Genomic DNA, 22261 nt, shown 5'->3' with positions numbered 1-22261 from the left:
CGTATATTCGCTCGCATGTGCCGTGTATGTGTGTTGTTGATATTTTTAAGAATTACTAGAATGATAATAACAATAATGTTGATGTTAAATACCAGAAATCCAAATCAGAAATATCCATTGACCTGTCAAGTAGTTTTGTGATGAGGGGTAGTACCAGCAATAAGCAAAATCTTATACAGGTAACTACGCAGGTTTGATAAATCCATGTACCATAAACTGATATAATATCAGTTTTAGCGGTTATTGAATAACTTTTGTTACCAAAATGCTAAAAATTTATTTTTATTTAATTATTAACAGTTGTTAATTAACCAAATGCAGGTTATAACGTCCACAGGCACTGAATACATGCTTCAATCAGATGATCAGGATGTCATCGATGACTGGTTTGAATCGCTAACACATGCAACAACACTTAACAACTCTATGGTGTTTTGTTGTCTAAAGTTGTACTTTGTTAAAGTTGTTAATTGCGTTTATATTAGATCTATTTTTGTTTGTGTTTTTTATTTATTCGTCTCTGTCTGTCTGTCTGTCTGTCTGTTTGTCTGTATATCTGTCTAGTTGTTTATCTGTCTGTTCGTCAGTCTGTCTATTTGTGTACTTGTTCGTTTGTTGTTATATCTGTTGTTTTTGTTTCTTTTCTTCTATGTTAGCCTTAGCACTGTTTTATGCTATTTTTAATGTTACCCTTTTTACGTTCAAACGTTTCTGAAATTATTATTATCACTGAGATGAAAATGCTAACATCACTCATTGTCATCATCGTTAATCATATCAATTGTTATCATCTTTATTTAATTTATGATTTTTTTTAATGATTATAGTCCAGGGAAGCAGTCATTTCTGGCTCAAAAAATGAAGAAAATGTCATTCCTAAGCCTAAAAAAGGTAGGTAATGTGATATATTTTTGCCGTCGTTTTTATAAATTTTCTGTGAAATATTTTTAATTGAGATGCTAATTTATGAAAATTCAAGTATGATATCATTAAACTCTTCTATTCTTTCATGATATACGTATATACGTGCCCTTTATAGTTTGTATACATATTTAACTGACACTTTGTAATAGCAATAACTTTTCAAACGTTAAAGGTAGCAACGTTCAGCAACAAGATCTGGGTTCACATCTGGACCTCTCAAGATCTCCCCTCAGCCCTTCAATGGCTTCCCTCACCACCTCAACCACAAACTCCACAAGTACTCTTGAAAAATCAAAATTTAAAGAAAAGTTGAAACTTTGGTTGTTGAAGAGGCCTACGAAGGAGACATTGAGAGAAAAAGGAATATATAAGGGTCGGTAGTGTGGATGTCTCGTTGTTTTGTGTTTGTCGTAACGATTTTCATGCTGGTGTCTGTGTGTGTGTGTTGCTTTTATTTACAAGTTTATTCTGAAAGTTTTTTATTTTATTATTTTTAAGTTTGTCGTGAAACTCCCTTCTTTTTTTCATGAAAAAGTCAAGCTTATGTTGAAAAAAATACCCTCAGAGAACTGTTTTATGAAAAGTTCTTCTGCTAAGTAGATTTTTATGCGATTTTTTTTTCTCTACAATTTTTTTAATAGTCATCTAAATAAGTAGCTACTACGCTTTCGTACGTTTTTGTTTAACAGTTGAAAAATCCTCAAAAATCCTCGATGTTCTTTTTCATTTCAAAGAAAATCCTAGCATAAGCAATTGAATAATTGACAGATGTTGTGTACATGTTGTAAACAAGTAAATTTATCCACTGCTGCTGCTAAAACAATAGTTTTATATTAATATTGAAGATGGCATATTTGGTTCAACATTATCAACAATATGTGAGAAGGAGGGGAGTGAGATTCCGTTATTTGTGACTCACTGCATTGAAGCTGTTGAAGAAAGAGGTACGTTTTATCTAATCATTACTTTATTTCACTATCTTGAATTTTACAACATTTATGTCGCTATTAGATTTGCTAGTTTAAATTAATTTTTTTATATATTCGGTCTATTGTTTATATATATATATATATATATATATATATATATATATATATATATGATCTTCATTAATGTTTCCATAGGTCTGTACGTTGATGGCATATATAGGGCCAATGGAAACATGGCGGAAATTCAAAAATTGAGATTTGCTGTTAACACCAGTGAGTATTTACTTCACGTGCTTTCTTTCTTTTTTTAATTAGATCCTCACAATTAGATTATTACAACATTTTGGTTTTCTATGAGATATGATGATAGATTTTTTTTTGAAAAGTTTTAGAAAAGAATTAGTATTTTACCAAACAGTGCTTTTCAAATAGAACAGTATGTCTTATATGAAATGTAGTAACTTGGACATAAATTTAATTACTGTCGTTTTGATTATTTTGAATGAAACGTACGTTGGTGATAATTAGTAACTTATAACACTATAACAGCAATTAGTTGGTAGTTTTCAAGTCATGTAAAATGATTATAAATATTAGTTTAATCGTTAGTAATTTGAACTTTTTTTCTCAGATGGATCTCAAAGCCTGCTTACCTCCTCGTCGACTCCACCTCCAGACATCCACGTCATCACTGGAGCATTGAAATTGTTCTTCAGAGAGCTTCAGGAGCCGTTGTTCCCATACGAGCATTACAACTCAATCATGAATGTTATCAGTAAGTTACTACATCGCATGTGCGTTCGTTTATGATTAATATAATATTGTGGTTGTTCGTTGTTTGATCAGCATTTTTTTGTTTTTTTTAGACAAATTAATTTATTATTTTTGTATTATGTATTTATTAGTTGTCGTCTGTTATTTGTTGTTTGAAATAATCTCGGTAAATCGAAAATAACAGTGACAAACATTAATTATAATTTGTCAGTAAATGATTTAAATCTTTATATAATTTAAAAATAATTTTTAGTAATTGTGATGTAAATTATTTCAGATAGCAAATCGCGAGCACAGAGCATTAAAAACATCCTAGCAAGCCTTCCAAGAGTCAATTATCTGACGCTCACAGTTCTGTTGCAACATCTCCTTGTGTTAGTTGCTATAATTTTTTAATTTTTAACATTAATCGTCAGCAAGGCATACAATTAATCTGTGTGAACAATTCAAAAGCTGTTGAGATTAGAGTTTTTCAATTTTGACGCTGTTTTAAAAGGTAGTTGCAACACTTTACGAGCTGATTTAACAACTTCGACTTTCTTTTTCAGCGTCGTTTCTCACTCGTCTGAAAATCGCATGCACATCCAAAACCTGTCGATAATTTTTGGACCTACGTTGATGTGGCCGAAGGAATCAGATGACCAAAGTCTGGCAGTTTCCATGGTGATGAGAAGTCAGCTGGTGGACATGCTACTACAGGATTATTCCTTCTTTTTTGACTCCGTTATATGACATTTTAATTTTAACATATAATTTTTTTAATATATGATGCAAATCCTTTTTTCTAAATGTTGAATTTAAACCTTTAGGAAACAGTTTTTTTAATTAATTCCATTCAATTTATGTAATTTGAATTTGTCTGTATCGTCTACATAATTAATTATCTTCGACAAGTGCCCTGCGTGATTGGTTCAATCATTCCAATTAGCTACATTCTTGCTTTAATTCATCATTTATCGACATCGGCAATATTTGTTATCATTTTTTACGAGTTAAAAGTAGAATCTAATTTTATAAAAGGTTAATTTTTAATTTGCAATAGCGTGTTTGGATGTGATCTTTGATTGACAATTATTGATGTGCCATCAATATAGCGTTGTGCCTTGTTTGGATCGTCCTTTTGATACTTTCATGTCTTTGTTAACGAATTTCAGCAGATGTTTCGTATTTTATAAAGATTTTAACGATATATCTTTTAAAAATTATTTTTTGCAGATATTTTAAAAATTCATACACGAAATCAATTTGATTATATTACCATATTATTATCACTTGACTAATAAAGCAGAACTCAATCTTTAAAACGTTTTTTCGAAGATATAAATACTAATTTCATACTTGCCGTGAGAAAAAAAAACATTTCAAATGTCTTAACCATCAAACTGTTGAATAATTGTAAGCAGTAACCTACCCTAAACATCATATGTAAGTATCCTAAACATTGTGGCGGTTAGTGAAAGTTAACCAGCTAACGTCCTATGTCAGAAAGTCAGATTCAAAATTTCATTGAGCGTTATGTCACCAGTCAGTACTTAGGTCAAGTCGTTCGTTAGTCAGTATGTGGGTCATGTCACTCATCAACGGTCAGTCGGTAATTAAGTATCCATAGTCATGCCAGGATTCACTTTCGTCGTCATTGGAACCTCACACATCTATCAAATTGATCTTTCAATTTATTGATAAACTATTATTATACAATGAAACATACGAACTTTAACGGAAACTTTTCACAAATATTATACAAATAATTAACCAACTTGTTTGTTCATTGTCAAGTAGGGTTTCTTATTTAAAAATTGTTTACGCACAATATTACGTATAAAACGCAACAAAAATTTACAATAATAATATAATAAGTAACAATAATAAGTACTAATAACAATGATAACGGCATTATTGAGAATAATAATAATAAAATAATAATAATGAACCAATTTATAATATTTCATATTTATCAGCGTAGAAGACGACCTCAGAAGAATACCTGACATCGCTGTCGTCATCAACATCCTTCACAAAATCAACCTGCAACAAAATTTAAACATAATCTCTGAAAAAAGTTTAAATATATAATAAAAATAATATTTGTTTTAATAAATTGCAGCGCCAACATGAAATCATTAATAACGGTTAACATTGAAACCAACAACCTCGATGTCGCAGTATGGTTTTTTGGAAACAAAGGAGACGTTAATGGGAAAGAAGTCGTTGGCCCGACCAGCCACTGAAAACTCCATGGAGCCCGTCTTGTTTGAAGCATCGACAACAGGTAACTTCCATTCCAGAACGTTCTTACGTGAGTCGTACTTGTACTCGCCCTCGCAATCGTTCACAACTGGCGAACCACTGCCCGATCTGTTCAGTGTGTTGGAGTTGATTGCGAATGCAAAATGATGACGGGAGAATTTGGAATTTAAGGCTAGATTTTATCAAAAAAATATTAATATCAAAATCAAAAAAAAATATATCAAGTCAATGACGAAAATATTCGAAGCACGGTACAAATTAATTAAAAAACAATAAATAAAACACTTGACAGACAGATGAAATAACTGAAATGATAAAAACTGACGGGGTTGGTATAGAAATGACGACATCATTCAGTTCCATGTCTGTCCTTTCAAGTTCATACTCAATGTTGACGTCACACTTTGACCCAGCCTCATTGGGCCAACAGTTAACTGAAACGTCGTGGCGGGCAAATTAATTAAGATTATTCCCCAACAAAATGAAATAGCATGTTAAATAAGTGTAAAGACAATCTGATTTGAATAAATAAATCAATGAACGAACGAATGAATGAACGGCTAGTAAAAGAGTATATTAAATACTGATACTGATTAATGAGGTTATGGATTATAATGAAAATAGCTAAAATAATGAGAAACTTGATAGAGGCATGAAAGCATCATCTTGCGTTTGAAACCTCCACTTGAGAACTCCAACATCTGTGTTGATTGGGAAGGGCTTCTCTGGGTTCTTCAAACTTATGATAGAAGATGATTGGAAGAGTTTCTTGTCTACATTTGGATGGGTCTGCATAAGGTGAGTGGCGTTTAGAAGTTACTAATTTTTGTAATTACTCATTGTGTTTGCTATTTAGCGTGGATGTGAATGTTTTCAGTAACTTTCAATAAAACTTTTCTTGTTGAATGAACTGAAGAAAAAAAATTGTAGTCATAAATTAACAAATATATAAATTTTATAACTGTTTCGTTTCTGTATAGTTTCTTGTTATATTATATGAAATAAATGAGAATAAAAACAGAGCATCATCACCTGCAACTGAATGCCCTTCTCGTCCTTGTTTCTGACGCCCACCTTGATGCGGCCATACTTGTCGCTGCTGATCCTGAGTGTGAGGAGGCCATGTACCTCGAGATTCTGCAGACCTCCCTCCCTACCTGCTGCCAGCACTATCTTCTCCTCAAGTTGCAAATGCACTCTGATGGTCGATTCGTGGAAAAATAATTACTACTGAGTACTTACAGAATGCTCATGATATAATGAACAATGTCTAAATTGATTAAGACAATTTTTTGATAACATATTTATCTGCAAGTTTATTATTGGATAGAAGATTGATTAAATGATTGATTGATTGATAGGTTGATAGATTGATTGAATGATATGAAGAAGAAATGTAAAACAATATCCGAAAACACTTACGATTCTTGATTGGATGCAGGTATTGCTGCCTTTGTAGCCACTGACTGCTTCTGCTGACTGGTCGGTGAGGCTACCTCTGTTTGGAATGTGTGGTAGGACGTTGTTGTGGTTAGATACGGCAGGCGTTTGAGAAAACGTTTTGATCAATTTACATTATGTGGCATGCAAGTTTTCAAAATGCTACAATCATATATACAGATGTTAAAGTTGAATTATTAACAAGCTAGATCAGTTAATCAGAACAATGTTTTTAATATTTTAATGCGTTATTATGTTTGCTCATTTCAAATTATTAAAAGTTTTGTTTTATTTACGTATGAATGAATGAGTACATGAAGGAAACAAATGAACGAATGAAACAATTATTCGGCAATATACGACTGACCAGGATCAAATAAATAGTTTAAGACATTGAAAAAATTATAGCAGTAGAAAATAATAAATATAGAAAAATTCATAGAGCATCATGGTAAGATAAGAACTGAGAGCACTGACGTTCGCCTTCAGATTTCAGTTGATCAACAAATGAATCAACATCTCTCTTTCCACCTCCAATCTTTAGTGCCTTGCCTGTTCCCGATGGTCTTCTAACAGGGGTTAATATTAGAATAACATTAAAGATTAATGACCACAAATGGTTTACTTAAACCCCAGCAGTTTAATTCTAAAGATCTTTGTTAAAAAATATTCATCTTTAGATTTTTTATTTAATAAAACACATAATGAAGTGAAATATGACAGAAATTTACATGGGAGCAGTGAATGCAGTAGTCTTTGGTTTTTCAGAGGTGGTAGTTGTTGATGGGTTGATGACAATATCCTTTCCAATGTTACCCATGCCCCCACCTCCAAATCCTGTGCTTGATTTGATTCCCATCTTACCCTGCTGTTGCTTCAGCTTGTCCAGCTCCTTTGCCTTGTGTCGACTTTTGTCCAATGCATCCTTCTCTTGAGTCTGAAATCAAGTTTTTCAACATGTCAATTTTATTCATTCATTTAATTCATCCCTTTAAAACTCTAACTGCTTTAAAAAAACTCCTATTATTATATTGAAAGAATAAATAATAGTAAAAGAGCAGAGCAGCAAATAGAACTGGCCTTTCGGACAGCTTCAAAAACTCTCTCATCGTGTGAATCCATCTCTGTGAAAGTCCTGATCTGAGCGAGGTTCACATTCTCTCTGTAGCCAAGTGCAACAATCTCATCGAATGCAAATATCAACTGGAATGCTTGCTCTATTATTTCTGATTCTTCAACGTTTTTGCAATATTCTGGAATCTATACAGAATATCACCAATACATAGATTACTGCTAACCTAAACATATAATTTAGCTAAAGTATGAATTTGAAAAAAGATTTAATACTTATTATCAAAAATAGACTAAAAATAGATGTATAGTTATAATAAAAAACACATAATTTTCAATGAAAAAACTTTTAATGTTTTAATACAATTTCATGAACAAATTAAAAGTTATTTATTTGATTATTTTTCAAACATGCAACAAAATGATGAACCATGTTATAAAATGCTGGCAAGACATTTCACAACAGCAAGCTAATGAAAAACTGTAGTAAAAGTTGTAAGATAAGTATGAATAAATTAGTAACTTACGACTCTTGCAAAGAGTCTCAATGTTTCTAAATCTTCCAATATGTTGCTAGCCTTGGTGGTGATGAGAAGCATGTACAACTTCTCCAATGGTTGATAAACATAACGAACACTTTCTGTTTCCACAAATGTATGTTGTTTACCAGAGCCCATCAGTTTTGGAAAGGAAGCCAGCAAACCCTCAATTCTTGAACGTGTCATCTCCACAAATTGACGAGAAATAATGGCTAATCAAGAAAGAAGACAATTTTTTTAAATAAACAATTTCAATTTCTGTCAATGTCAATTAAATTAAGGTAAAATAAATAATATATAAACGCAAAATAAATAGAGATAATTCAATTTTTATATTCTAATTCAATTTTTCATTCTTTTCATTCAACTTTCAATAAATATAAATAATTCATTTTATTTATTTATTTATTTATTAAATTAATTAAATTAAATTAAATTTAAAAAACCTTTGCCAGTCTTGCTACAAACGGCAGCGGCAAGGAGGACCTGTAAGAAAGTTTTTTTTTAAATTCAGACGACATAGCGTAAAAATGTAAAAATTAAATAAACCAACCATTTTTAACGTTCAGATAAGAATGTGAAACAACTAAATATAATAAATATTAATTAGAACAAGCAGAAAACACGGTTGTCAATACGGGCCACGTCAGTAGAGATGACAAGAATAGAATCGAATAAATTCGAACCGAAAGTTTAACGAAAAAAATTGTGGTAAATTGTTGTCAAGTTAGTTATCTTAAGAAAAAAATAATTACATTAATTACTCATTGTGTGTACGTACATGGTATAGTTGTAATCATTTAACAAGTTTGCATGTCAGTTTATACTTCTTGATTTGCTGTAGTAGAATTATACTAAATCAACATTACAAGTATTCAGTATTCAGTTACCCGCAATCTGTTTAGATCTATACCAGTAGTAAACTGTTTCAATAATCTCAATAATCTAATCAACTCATTTTTTTCAGTATTCTATATATAAGTACGCAATATAATAAAAATTTCTTTGTCGAAATCTAAGTATATGGTCGAAATCATTTTGCCAATATATATATATATATATATATATGTATATATATATATATATATATATATATGACTTGACCACTAGTATTATCATATCGACAGTAAGTTATATACAATGCTTTATATATATATTTTACTTCAGTTATTATGCGCCACATCCTCTAACCCTTAGCTTAATTTATTTTTAAGGTCAAACAAATGTTTTTATCTAATAATGTTCTTTGCTAATTTTTTTATCGCCCAACATAAGCGAGTTTGTCTCTTCTGTAGCAGAATAAATTATTAGGCGACTTCCACTTTCTTGACGACGTAAAAATCGTTTAATTAAAATTTCTACTAATTAAATGTCGTAAACATATTATTCATTTTTTTTACGATCATTACGTATCGATTTATTTTGGTTCTGTTCACACTTACTTTAGTATTTATTTATTTTAGTTTTAATTTAGTTTTTTAGCTTAACTTTTCGTTTCACTTTTTTTTTTAATTCCACCTTGAATTTTTTATTTAAAGTTTTATAATTTATTGTTTATTTTTTTAGAGCTGATTTACTTATAGAAAATGGCCGGGAGGTTGTTTAACTTATTGGGCAAAGTTGGTATAGGTCTGGCTGTTGCAGGTGGTGTAGCCAATTCAGCTCTCTACAATGGTTAAGAATTGGATCATTTTTATAATTTTTTTGTCAATTCTAATTATCTATTCTAAAACTAATTATCATTTTGTTTTGTAGTTGATGGGGGTCACAGGGCTGTCATATTTGATAGATTTGCTGGGGTTAGACAAGAAGTTGTGGGTGAAGGAACTCACTTTATAATACCCTGGGTACAAAAACCAATAATATTCGACATCAGGTCACAACCACGAAGCGTTCCCTCTATAACTGGCAGTAAAGGTTGGCAAACAATTTTTTGCTTCCATGTTGTAATGGGATGAAATTGATTTTTATTTTTAACACTATTGTTTCATCCTGTTCTGTACAGATTTACAAAATGTAAACATAACACTGCGTATATTATATCGACCCTTGGTATCCAAGTTGCCCCAAATATACATGAACCTTGGCATTGATTATGACGAAAGGGTACTTCCATCTATTGTAAATGAAGTGCTTAAAGCTGTTGTGGTGGGTTTTTCATTTTACAACTCATTATATAAACATTTTCATCATTATTTATGTCCTATGTTTATCTTTTAAAAAAAATTAGACGTTACTATATTGATCTTATAACCACCTTGTTTTTCAAATATAATTCTTATAGATACTGCTTCACTTGTCTTTCTTGATAAATCATTAAAAAATATTAGATTGTTCTTACTTGAGTTGAAATATTTTGTACATTCTGCATAACTTTTACTGTTGAATTTTAATCAATAATCTATTGGGTCCTAAAAATCTATTCATTAAAATATACATATGCACATTATCTAGGCTCAGTATGATGCCAGTGAACTGATCACTCAAAGGGAGATGGTATCACAGAAGGTGACTGAGGAGTTAACGAACCGAGCTGCTCACTTTGGCGTCATGCTGGATGACATATCTATTGTTTGTTTCTTCTTTTTTTTATTTATTTATTTCAATAACATATTCTGCTCAAATCTGCACTTACTGCTAAAAAAATTTTTGAATTATATTTTAAAAACAAGTATCTTGTGCTATAATGTGTATTATAAATAGTTTTTAATTGAGGATTAATAATACACAATAAATATTTTTCTGAACAACATAATGTCCATGGTTCGGTGTAGATGTATTTTATATAATTATTCTTTCAGACTCATTTAACATTCGGTAGAGAATTCACAGAGGCGGTTGAGATGAAGCAAGTTGCCCAGCAGGATGCTGAAAGAGCCAGATACATTGTAGAGAAGGTTGGTGAATTTTTTCCAATCTCATGTGTGCTGGATTATCTTCTGATACTCATGTTATTTTTTGCATAAACCTTTGTATTTGATATTAAACTTGCCCTGGAAAAAAAATTTGTTAACAACTTGGAATTTTTTTCATTCTGTGCAACATTTCAGGAGGAGCAGTTAAAGCTAGCAGCCATCATTCGAGCTGAAGGTGACAGCATAGCTGCTGATCTGCTTGCTAAAGCCTTTGCAGAATCTGGTGAGGGTCTTGTTGAATTGAGAAAAATTGAAGCAGCTGAGGACATAGCTGCCCAAATGTCTCAGTCATCCAATGTAGTCTACCTACCACAGGGACAGAATACGCTGATTGGGTTGCCTCAGTAAGATAAGAGCAGCAGAGTTTACAGATTCTGAAATTGGTTTTGGAAGGGACTTCCTGAAATAATTTGTTTATGAATCTTCTAAGTTTTTTTTTTGTAAAATTTATATGTTAGGCTGTTTTGTCAATGTGGGTTTCTTTGCGCTCCGTTTAAAATGTTGTAAATGTGGCCCATTTTATATGACAAACAATTTACTTAATTTTTGAAAACGAACTTTTGGTTCATTTATAGTTTTTATTAACATCATGTTTAAATGATTAAAAATGTATAAAACAGATTCGTTTTTCCTTGTTATTTGAAGTGAACAAACGAGAAAATGCTGGCATTCTTTTTTTAATAAATGAAAAACAGAATCTTAGCCATGTAATGTTATAAATATATTACCCTAACATGAAGTGCTGTTCAACTTAATTATAACTTAAACTAGTTGAATGTTTAACACACTCTAGAAAAAGATTGTTCATCAATTGAATAGGAATCAAACTGGGAGGCATTCTGTTCTAGAATCTTTGGTAATCAACTTGATCAAACTTCCTGAACTTGGTCTATCTTTTCCTTGTATCCAATCAAATATGTAGCTGTTGAACAATGTTGTTCATCAGAGTCAAAAGATATTATATGAATTGGTGTAATTATTTCAACTTGTTAAGATAATCTAAAAAAGTTAGAGATAGAAATAATGTATTACGTTTACCTCGAAACGGTCTCCAAAGGAGTCCAAGTTGAGAAATCGGCTTTAGGCATGAATTGTCTATTCATAGGCGTATCTAACGTTGCTCTGAAAATAATTTCAGTAAATGTGTGATTGGCAAACAGATGACACCAATATTAAAATAATAAATTTTCCATTAACAGTCTATCATTTGATCAATGAAAATGCACATGACAAAAAATTGTTAATTTGAAAGATCCAACGTACGGAAGTATAGCAGTAACAGTTGCTTGTGATGGCAAGCCCGACTTGGGTTCTGCCAGACTTTTCACTAAATGATGAACTGCTGATTTTGCAAGACCGTAACCAATCATACCTTTGAACATTTTTTTTTAAATTAATAGTTGTTAAAAGATGTGTTTAAAAAGTTTAAAAATATATTGGCTAACCAGGTGAACCAGTAAGAGCTCCTTGAGCACCGGTCAGAAGCAACAAACCCCCATCTTTCAAATACTTGCTACTTATTGAGGTTGCTATCACTGATGTCCACACACTTTGTTTCCAAACCAGGTCAGTATTTTTAATAAAATCTGTATCAAATGCACCATAAAATTATGAGATAATGCAAAAAATTGATTAGTTTCTTATGTAATATCTTAAAATAATAAAGCAAACTACATTGTTTTGACTATCTCAGAGAATTCAATCATGGATTTCTTAACCTTAAAAATTTTTGTAGAGAGTGATGATAATTTATTATTGAAGGATTTTTTCTAGCAGAGATAATTTTGGTTTTGAGAAATTAATTGTAAATAATATTTCACATAGATAATCAAACAAATCAGAAAGATAATTCAAATCTTACATAATATCACTTACTATCTTTATTTTTAACATTCAATAATCACCATACTAAAAATAATAACCTATAAATAAGTGCATGTCTTTCAATAACAAGGCTGTAACTTTTCAAATTCATTAATGATTTTTTCAACTTATTAGAATATTCATAATTCACACCTTTGGAAGAAGCATTTCCACCAGCCCAGCCACCTGCTACACACAAAATTGCATCCACTTTGTCATGACCGAGTGTTTCTGCCACTTTACTTTGTATAGTATTATTTTGATCTTGCCATGACTCTGAAGGTGTAACCACAATGTTAACATCTGCTTCACTGTTTGGACCCATATCTATTGATGCCACCCACTATGATATGATCCAGAATACAATTAAATAAAAGGCAAAAGTTAATTAAAAATGTTCTATCTATGGTAACACTTAATTTTAATTTAAAAGATTTTGTTGAAAACAAAGATATGCAAATAAATAGACACAAACCCAATTTTTATTGCGAAAAAACTTGACAATGTTGGAACCCAAAGCTCCCTTGCCTCCATAAACCAGCACCTTACCTGCAGATGACGTCATGATGTTGCAACTCAAATCTTCAACTGTGAATTCTGAATAGTAAAATAAAATAATGTTCAAGTTAATATACTTCCCAGTTAGCCAGCCGGTTTATTAAAGTTCAAAGTTTCCACAGTACAAAGGTTCTGTACTTTTGATGTGTGTTAGATTGCTGAACTCAACTGTTTTAAAAATTAATTGATGTAGATTTGTTTAGAGTTAGACGGACAGCAGTGTTTGTTTATTTTTTTGAAACCCTCAATATTTAAAACGCTGATTGAAGCAGCACAACACCGATCGCTCCGGTGGCATGGCATGCATATCATCATTATGTTGCGTTGCATGTTATGCATGTAGTAGTAATCTGTAATCGTAATGTAACATAGCGAGCGCAAAAGATGATGAAATGTAGGTACTGATCTCGCACCGTATAATAATAATAAGGAGATTATGTTGCTATAAATTTTTCACGTGTCCGTGAAATGCACGATAAAGACTATCTTAAGATATCAAAAAGTTACGCGTTGATATTGTATAAAAAAAAAATATAACACGAAACCTTTCAAAGTGATAATTCACAATTTTTCATTTATCGATTCGACGATACCAGAAGAGAACGAAGGGCAGTTCACAACGAAAATACTAGTAAAAACTGGTAGAATGTGTAGATGAATGATTTGTTGAAAGCATATTGAAAGCACGCACACACACCGATTTTAACACTCTTCTGAAAGTTTTGTGATTAAGCTTATTAAAGATATTATTGTTACTTTATGCATGCTGATTTTTTTATAACGTTTATCACTCCCAAAATGAGCTTTTAACAAAATATCAAATGCTACCTTGTACCTAACCATTATTCTCGATCTATTATATTTATTATATTTACAACTGGCTGTCAGTATAGTTAGATTTTAAAATTATGTTCAATAATAAAAATAAAATAAAAACAAGTGTTTATGATTTTGTTTTTTGAAATTTCAGCTTGTTCAATTTACTTGGTATAAACGACACAATTGTTTCATGATTTATGAAGGTTGGACAAGCGCACGAATTAACATATCTCCTTATGTAACCGTAATGTATGTTCTTAAGTGATCTAACAATCGCTTCATGTAAATAGAATAAAATATTATCTTTGAACTAACGGTATTATGCATTCCAATCCAACATATATGTAAGCTGTAGTGTGAAGAAGGTAGTAATTTAACAAAGTCTTATTCAATGGTTATGTAATGTAATGTTGAATGTGCATTAAATGCGGCATTCATCGTTGATACCGTTGACAGGATTCAATCAATCAAATCAATCAATCAGTTTATAAAGCGCTATTTTCGCGATGTTTAACAGCGCTCCTCAATGAATTTTGCAAGCAGAAGGGTTTTGAGATCCGCTCTGAACTTCAGAGCGAATCGTCAGAGCGGGTCACGTGACACTTTTCAAAGTTTATTTCGTTATGAGCGAAAATGATGGAGAAGTAGTCAAAAAAGAGGTAGAGAGTTCCAGAGAAAAGGACCAGAAAAAGCAAATGCAGATTTAACACGGGTTAAGAAGAAGTGAGATCAAGATGATCGTAAACCGGGGCGTTTAGGTTCACTGATAAGTACTTATGAAATAATTTAGACTTAGATAAAGGAACACGAGCTTAGAAAGAATTAAAAGCGTTACTTAAAGGATAGAGTGTAGAATCAGAAAGACCATAGTAGAGCGAGTTGCAATAATTAATCCTAGATAAAACTAAAGAAGTAACAACAACGAGAAGAGTAGGATCGTCAAGAAAAGGCAAAAGTTTTTTATTCTACGTAGATGTAAGAACTCTAGCAACACTATTAATCTGAGAAGAAAGAGACATGCTAGAATCAAAGTTAGTGTTCGTGTTGGTATGGGTGTTGTTGGTAGTACAAATATATGTGTTAACAATAGATTTTCTTTTTGCATAATATTGAATATAGACACGCTGTTTTTGGTTGAAGATCGAGGTTTCTGGGCAGAAAGAGTTACCCATGTGGGTTTATGCAGGGCACCAACATGATAGTTTAATTTGACACTTTTCTAAGTTTATTTCGTTTATTTCCAATAGTTTGACTTGTCCTATATTTTCTCTATATATAATCACATACATTAAAAGTCCATTAGATAAATTTTGTTATTTTTCAAAAATGTTTCTAGCTTTAAAATTTTTTTTTCAAAGTTTATTTCGTGTGTGTTTTTACGCTACGTATCGTCTGTATATACACATTTTAATAAAGACTAACAAGTAGTATTTGTCAGATGGTTTTAATATTTGTTATTCGGTTTAAATCTATAAAATTATGAAAAAAAAACCATGATTATATATATATATATATTTTGGTAACAGACTATTGTTAACGCAACATTTCAAAAATTCAACACTACTTTCAACATTGTTCAACTTTTTCATATTTTTTTTTAATTTATTAATTTCCGAGAAATTAGACATTTTATTGTTTTTTTAAAATATTTTTATTAAATAAATATTTAATAAAAAATTAAATAAATAATTAATTAAATAAATATTTAATAAAAATATTTTAAAAAAACAATAAAATGTCTAATTTTTCGAAAATTAATAAATTAAAAAGAAATATGAAAAAGTTGAACAATGTTGAAAGTAGTGTTGAATTTTTGAAATATATATATATATATATCCATGGAAAAAACATAGTCAGCACTGGTTTACTTTTAAAAACAAAAAGTCACATGATAGCAGAAATTTCGTGTCGAGACGTCGAATAATATTTTAAATTAAGTTTACTTCAAAACAATTTGGTGTCGAATTTATCCCTGCTAGTTCTTTTTTATGAATGTTTAAAACTTGGCCGCTTACACATGAATGTCAGTTTTTTGTTGTTAAATTTTTTATTTGTAATTGAACCTAGTTTTTATTAGTTGTATTTTTAATAATAATATTTTATATTTATTTATTATAATTATATTATATATAGTTATTAATTAATTAATGTAAAAACTTACGTTAAATTCATGCTCTCTTGCACAGTAATTTCAATGCGTCATAAGTTGATCACATGTAAAAATGTAATAAATATAAATATATTATATAGTAATTAAGTAATCATAATGTAAACTATAAAAACTATAAATTTTTTTTATATATTTAGAAATTTATAATACATTTTTTTACAATTACATATTATATACTTTATTACATTTATACATTATCTTACATTTATTTATATTATCTTATAAATAAATATAAGCTCTCATTTATGATTTTTATTTTAAAAATTCTTTCCATCATTATTAAATTAATATTCCTCTTCTACAACAACCAACATTTTCCAACTTTCTTAATGTTTATTATTTATTATACTATTGATTTACTCATTACTGACTAAAGTTCCAAGTTTAAAAAAAATAAATTTATAATTTTAAAATTAAATTTTAATCTTCCATCATTCCATCTTAAAAATTCTGCCTCAGCCTGACAGTTCACCTGTTCGTCAATATTTTAATCGCCTGCTCAACAGGTTCATTTCTTTTATTTTAAAAATTTAATTTTTATTTGATTGAGGAGTAAAAAAGATGTCCTCATAAACAATTAAATTGAACGATATTTTGTTAACAATTTTTTTCATATTCAACATATTTATTTACTAGCTGAATATATCAACTGTTAGTTTAACAGAACTCTTAGCCATTGGTGTAACAGATAGAGATGGTATTCCACTTCTAACAGGTAAAACAATGTATCAATTAATCTGCAATATTTAATTATTCAATTGTTTAGCTAATTACATGTTAAAAAACAAAATGATCTATGATTTGATACGGCAGACCACGTTGAGCATCATTGCACTTATTATTTTCACAGTGTGTAAAGACACTTTTCCTGAAGCTTCTTTGAAGCAGAGGTATTTTGCAACAGCTTACCTTGTCTTCGAACAGTCTGACAGATTTGGATTTGGTGGCACCAATTACACAGTCTCATACTACAAGGACCACCAGGTTTATTACACTTTAAAATTATAAAATGCAATTGCTTCAATTAATTACTTTTTTTTGTTCATTTAGATAATCAGCTTCAATAAAGACAAGCTGATTGTAACCATAATTGCCACAGCTGAGGCAAACACGGGTTACAAATTCTTTTCAATTGATAATGAATTTGAAACAAATGTTTTTTCAACTAAACTTACAAATCTCGTATTTTGCAGGTCGTATATTAGGCATGGAAAAAGATTTCAGTCCAATTGTTGAGTCAATGGCAGATAAAATTTTCAGGGGGAACTGAATTTTTTATGCACAAGCCAGAATTTCATAATTGTTCAGTAATTGTTGATTATTATTATTATTAATGTCCACACCATCAATATTTTTTTAGTAAAATTTAACAATGTAAACGTCAAATGTTTCTGTACGAAAAATAAAATACAAAAAAAAAATAGTTTCACTTTGAAGTAGATACTGTTTCAATTAGTATAAAAATTCAAGTTTTTCACATCAGTTCAAAACAAAATGCTACTTGTAAATTTATAAATTTAGTTGAACATAAAACATAGGTGGTAGTCGGAAAGAGGTTGTGAGAAAACTTTTCAAGCCCATTCATCATCGTCAGCAGTGGTCATTGGCGGTTGGGACATCATGGGAAGCTCTGCAATGATTTTGCTGGAAGATCCTTTGTTTAATCTTTTCGGAAACTGCAGAAAAAAATCAATTTCAAATTATGATTATACCTCATAGTCTAGTTTGAATGAATAACATCTGAATTAAATATTAGTCGAATGTTTGAAAATGTTCAACTGCATGTATTTAAACGTGTACATGCACTATATATTTTAATATTGTTTATAAAAATCAGACTGACAAACGCAGAAATTGGTACAATATGCAAGGCATAAATATAACAATAAAAACGTTAAAATTATAAAAAGTATAATAGCACAAAAAATGAAAGTAATAGAAGCAGCAGAGAAGGTATTTTCGAACCAATAATGTTTCATAGATTTAGCATTCTAACAAAAATCGTACAATTTAAAAGCGGTCTTCAAAAATATACAGAAGCTACCAACCTCTCCATTTTTCCTGGCATCCCTTGTTCTAAAGGGATCATTGTGGAAACGACCTTCGCCCAAAGAACTCAAAGCCAATTCTTCCAACCAATCTGGTACAATTTGTTGCGCCTGGATGTAAATTTTTCGGTGTACTTTATATTAACGTTTGCTTTTGCAACGAAAATCGCTGCTTTAATATATCAATGAATAATAGGAATGCTCAACAGTCCCAGAAAAACAATTCAAACTTAAAGCACTAACATCTGTTAAAACTTTGACTAGTGCTCTGGCAAGTTCAGAATCTTCCGGTTCAGAGAAGAATGAAACTGCTTTACCTGTGTTGCCACACCTGGCTGTCCTGCCAATGCGGTGTACATATTCATCAATGTTATCTGGTAGGTCATAATTAATGACGTGCTTCACTCCTGGGATGTCAAGTCCCCTGGCAGCTACTGACGTGGCACATAGGACTGATGCTCTGTCTGCAACAATAATTATTCATCGGATGTAAGAATGAAAGAAGTAACTATTTTTATATAAAATAATAAAGCAACTGTATTGCTTGAACCACATGATACAAAGTGAAAACAAAATAAGAGTATATATTTCTTTAAAAACTGCCTACCTTCTCTAAAATGGCCAATTACCAACTCCCTTTCTTTTTGAGATAAATCACTGAAACAAAATATTTAAATTTTTGACTTTTAATGAAATAAATAAATGAATAAAAATTAATCCAAAACAAATATTTAAAATTTATTGAGTAAGTTAAAATAAAAAATCATATAAATAAGAACCCGTGAATAGTAGTCATTGGTATTTCAAGCTCCTCACTGAATTGTATGCACAAACTGTCTGCCAGTAATTTCGTTTTCACAAACACAATTACCTTTTCACCGCCTAAGTTTGAAAGATTGAAAATATTGCAATAAATTTTCAATGGAATGGTGCATTAAAATGTTCTTTAATATCACAGAATGATTATAAACATAATGACACAAAACGGACAGCTAACAATTTTAAATAACTAAAAATTAACAATTGATAAGTTCACATTAAATTGAATCATGTTTCTTTTGAAATCTTGTAGAAAAAGTTGAATAATGCAGAAAAGATGAAGCTATCCAACTATAGACAATTACATAAAAATGAACTTTTTTTGACGGCTGTATAATGCAACTGAAATGATCATTAACAATTAAAGTAATAATACTTTAATAAAACAAAACATTCACTAACTAATCTCGGTTAGGATCTCTTTTAATTTTTCTTTCTTCTCCAGTTTGTTCACCTTCAGTATGGATTGTTCAATGTCCATGTTGGCCTGACCCACCAATCCAACAGTTACAAACAAATAGTCATTCAGAATATCGAACGCAAGTTTCTGTATCTCCACAGGGAATGTGGCACTGTACAACATAGTTCGCCTCTGCTCACTTCTCATTCCTCCACACTTTTCAGTCAGTGCTACAACCTCATCGTGGAAACCCATGTTCAACATTCTATCTGCTTCATCCAATATCAAGTATTTCACATGCGACAAGTCAATCTGAAACAATTTTCGTATCGTTAAGTTAAAGCATTTTTTAATAGTAGTATATTTTTTAAAATATCTTTCTGGAAAATATATAAACTGTAATGAAAAAACGTTTTTAATAACGAATATAAAATATCAGAATTCATTTCAAAGTAAAGTCAATAATCTTTAATGTAATAATACACTGAACAAGATAACTGTATCAATAAAAAATTGAATAAACTATAAAAATTATAAACAAAACCCTTAATATTGCTAAATAGATTCAATGAATTTAAAAATTGTAAGTGAAATCTGACTGACTGACCTTGCCATTCCTAGTGAAATCAGAGACTCGACCAACAGTGCCAACAATAACGTGCACCCCTTTCAGCATGCTATTCAACTGATAATTGACTGACACACCGCCATAAACGCAACAGGATTTTATCACCTACAAAATTTAATTTCAATCGTACTTCAAATTCAACAAATGGCATCAATGTTAGATAAAGTTACATGAAAGTTATTGTCGCAGATTGATCTTTTAAAAAGTGATATGACAGGCTAGATGTGCAGAATGATGCAAACTCTATTCATATACCTAAACTGCATTATTATGTTTGGTGATAATAAAATACCTTCAATATTTGTCTATTTCCTAAGTGGCATAGGTGACGAGACTTGTAAATATTAATTGGATAAATAAAATAAATGAACCAAGGTATAATCCAAATTTTGTATAATATTTCGAATAACAGCATAAGATAAACTAACGGTTTGAAATGCAAATTTGCGAATTTCTTTATGAGTCTGTAGTGCTAGCTCTCTGGTTGGAGTGAGGATGACGACGAGTGGACTGGGAGTGCTGAGGTCCATGGAGGCTTTCATAAGGCTTTCGTTGTCTGCCAGCAAGAGGGATAGCACAGGAATCAGGAAGGCAGCCTGCAATTATTCCACAAATTTAAAAATTATGTTATTTTAATCATGTTCATTTTCAATCAAACTAAATTTCTTGTGGATATTATTGGATTGATATAGTGAAGAAAAACAAAATCCAGGAATGTAATTTGTAATGATTTTATAAATTTTCAAATTAAAGGAAGATCAAAATGACTTTAAGCTGTCCTATTTTCAATTAAACCAAATTTATGATTGAACTTGATAAAATAATTGCGTTGTAATGAAACATATAATAAAATGGATACGTACAGTTTTACCGGAACCAGTTTGAGCACATGCCATGAGATCCCTACCATGCAGGATGGCTGGTATGGACCACTGTTGGATAGGTGTTGGAAGTGAATATCCAGCTTTTTTGATGTTCTCTAAAATTTTTGGAGTCACTGGGGCATCTTCAAACCTTGATGGTGAGAGAATGGAATAATAAATAAACGATAACTTTGTAAATATTAAAAAATGCCTATATGACTGGTTTAAAAAACAAACAAAACATATTTTTGGAAAAAATATAACACATACTCATGTAATATAATTCAATTTTGGTACTAACAATTTGTATGAAACATATGTTGGCATTAAATATTTGTTTATAAAAAAAACAGCTGTATAATAGCAAATGTGTATAATAAACATAATTTAAAAAAATTCAAACTTTAAGAGAGCTTTCTTAGGAGCATTGTTACCAGTCAACTCAACAGAATATGTACATAGCCTATCAAAGTTTTTTCCTTTTTCCAAACTTTGAAACAAATATGATTCAGTCTCCTCAACTTCGGGAGGGATGTATGTTACTGGAGCTGCTGCAATGTACAATGTTTTAAAATATAAATCAAATCAGTCTAAAAAAATATCTTAATTTAAATTTTTTTATGAATTCTGTAAATTTTATGAACATAAACTAATGAGAAAGTATAAAAATCCATCCTATGCACATGTTTAAAATACTAATGTTGATAAGAATGCTCTAAAAAAAGAGTTTAAAAGTCAATATGTTCAAGCCATTTTTTTCTTATAAAAACTTCCTTAAAATGTTTATGAATAAAATGGTGAAAAAGTTATAAAATATAATAACAGATAATCTATAAATATAATATAAAATAATTATTTTTATTTCAAATTATTAAAATAGCTCTAGTAAGTTTTAACAGAACATGGTTTGATAACACATTACGCATAAAATATGATGAATGTGAAACAAAACAACAAACAAAAATTTAAACAATATTTAATAACAAAAAATCAAAAACCATTTTTTGAATCAGTACCTTTATCTTCGCTCCTTTCCTTCTTGCAATCTTCACCATTGTCAACAACTGTTCGTTTATTGTACTGGTGACTTCCTCTGCCACCGCCATCAACTGCAGATCCCTGTCCATCGACATTCTCATCATTTCTATGATTATTTGGTCTCCTTCCATCAACATTTTCATCATTTCTGTGATTATTTGTTCTCCTTCCATCAGCATTTTCATCATTTCTGTGATTATTTGTTCTCCTTCCATC

The 22261-nt window shown here is 30.5% G+C and overlaps 6 protein-coding genes across 6 annotated transcripts; 3 read left to right on the top strand and 3 right to left on the bottom strand.

The window, feature by feature from the left end:
* Positions 1 to 309: 309 nt before the first annotated feature.
* HELRODRAFT_66283 (hypothetical protein) lies at positions 310 to 3359 on the top strand (the record flags this gene model as incomplete). The annotated part of the gene is made up of 7 exons (XM_009021367.1): positions 310 to 431; positions 1074 to 1297; positions 1770 to 1868; positions 2049 to 2130; positions 2498 to 2628; positions 2905 to 3001; positions 3176 to 3359. Coding segments are annotated over 7 exons (939 nt in total), but the record flags the coding sequence as incomplete, so codon positions are not given.
* A 516-nt stretch (positions 3360 to 3875) lies between these two features.
* HELRODRAFT_188623 (hypothetical protein) lies at positions 3876 to 8574 on the bottom strand. Its single transcript, XM_009021366.1, has 12 exons — positions 8478 to 8574; positions 8371 to 8410; positions 7913 to 8136; positions 7395 to 7574; positions 7046 to 7251; positions 6792 to 6883; positions 6297 to 6372; positions 5907 to 6072; positions 5516 to 5663; positions 5200 to 5308; positions 4778 to 4982; positions 3876 to 4652 (listed from the first exon to the last, which is right to left on the bottom strand). Exons 1-12 carry the CDS (start codon positions 8478 to 8480, stop codon positions 4563 to 4565), a joined length of 1539 nt encoding a protein of 512 aa, XP_009019614.1. The 5' UTR covers positions 8481 to 8574; the 3' UTR covers positions 3876 to 4562.
* Positions 8575 to 9239: 665 nt separating this feature from the next.
* On the top strand, positions 9240 to 11447 carry HELRODRAFT_184972 (hypothetical protein). The gene is made up of 7 exons (XM_009021365.1): positions 9240 to 9258; positions 9491 to 9598; positions 9680 to 9841; positions 9930 to 10072; positions 10379 to 10495; positions 10726 to 10821; positions 10975 to 11447. Exons 2-7 carry the CDS (start codon positions 9511 to 9513, stop codon positions 11185 to 11187), a joined length of 819 nt encoding a protein of 272 aa, XP_009019613.1. The 5' UTR covers positions 9240 to 9258; positions 9491 to 9510; the 3' UTR covers positions 11188 to 11447.
* Positions 11448 to 11661: 214 nt separating this feature from the next.
* Positions 11662 to 13267, bottom strand: HELRODRAFT_65590 (hypothetical protein; the record flags this gene model as incomplete). Its single annotated transcript, XM_009021364.1, has 6 exons — positions 11662 to 11761; positions 11878 to 11961; positions 12103 to 12211; positions 12285 to 12425; positions 12856 to 13045; positions 13178 to 13267. 6 exons carry the CDS (start codon positions 13265 to 13267, stop codon positions 11662 to 11664), a joined length of 714 nt encoding a protein of 237 aa, XP_009019612.1.
* Positions 13268 to 16096: 2829 nt separating this feature from the next.
* HELRODRAFT_161444 (hypothetical protein) lies at positions 16097 to 17519 on the top strand (the record flags this gene model as incomplete). Its single annotated transcript, XM_009021363.1, has 5 exons — positions 16097 to 16102; positions 16886 to 16964; positions 17016 to 17233; positions 17300 to 17363; positions 17443 to 17519. The coding sequence occupies 5 exons, from the start codon at positions 16097 to 16099 to the stop codon at positions 17517 to 17519; spliced, it is 444 nt and encodes a 147-aa protein (XP_009019611.1).
* Positions 17520 to 18365: 846 nt separating this feature from the next.
* HELRODRAFT_65423 (hypothetical protein) lies at positions 18366 to 21553 on the bottom strand (the record flags this gene model as incomplete). The annotated part of the gene is made up of 9 exons (XM_009021362.1): positions 18366 to 18431; positions 18559 to 18761; positions 18905 to 18954; positions 19077 to 19179; positions 19519 to 19828; positions 20124 to 20249; positions 20573 to 20740; positions 21008 to 21158; positions 21411 to 21553. Coding segments are annotated over 9 exons (1320 nt in total), but the record flags the coding sequence as incomplete, so codon positions are not given.
* Between the last annotated feature and the right edge of the window lie 708 nt (positions 21554 to 22261).

Source organism: Helobdella robusta, assembly GCF_000326865.2.
Source record: "Helobdella robusta unplaced genomic scaffold HELROscaffold_3, whole genome shotgun sequence".
NCBI lineage: Eukaryota > Metazoa > Annelida > Clitellata > Rhynchobdellida > Glossiphoniidae > Helobdella > Helobdella robusta.
This window is presented reverse-complemented; position numbering and strand designations above follow the sequence as displayed.

Coding starts and splice junctions, on each gene's coding strand:
- HELRODRAFT_184972 (XM_009021365.1), top strand. CDS start 9,511: ATGGCCGGGAGGTTGTTTAACTTATTGGGCAAAGTTGGTATAGGTCTG. Junction 9,599..9,679: donor CAATTCAGCTCTCTACAATG/GTTAAGAATTGG, acceptor TTTGTTTTGTAG/TTGATGGGGGTCACAGGGCT. Junction 10,822..10,974: donor CCAGATACATTGTAGAGAAG/GTTGGTGAATTT, acceptor GCAACATTTCAG/GAGGAGCAGTTAAAGCTAGC.
- HELRODRAFT_188623 (XM_009021366.1), bottom strand. Junction 7,252..7,394: donor TTTTTGAAGCTGTCCGAAAG/GCCAGTTCTATT, acceptor ACTTGATTTCAG/ACTCAAGAGAAGGATGCATT. Junction 4,653..4,777: donor AACCATACTGCGACATCGAG/GTTGTTGGTTTC, acceptor ATTTTGTTGCAG/GTTGATTTTGTGAAGGATGT.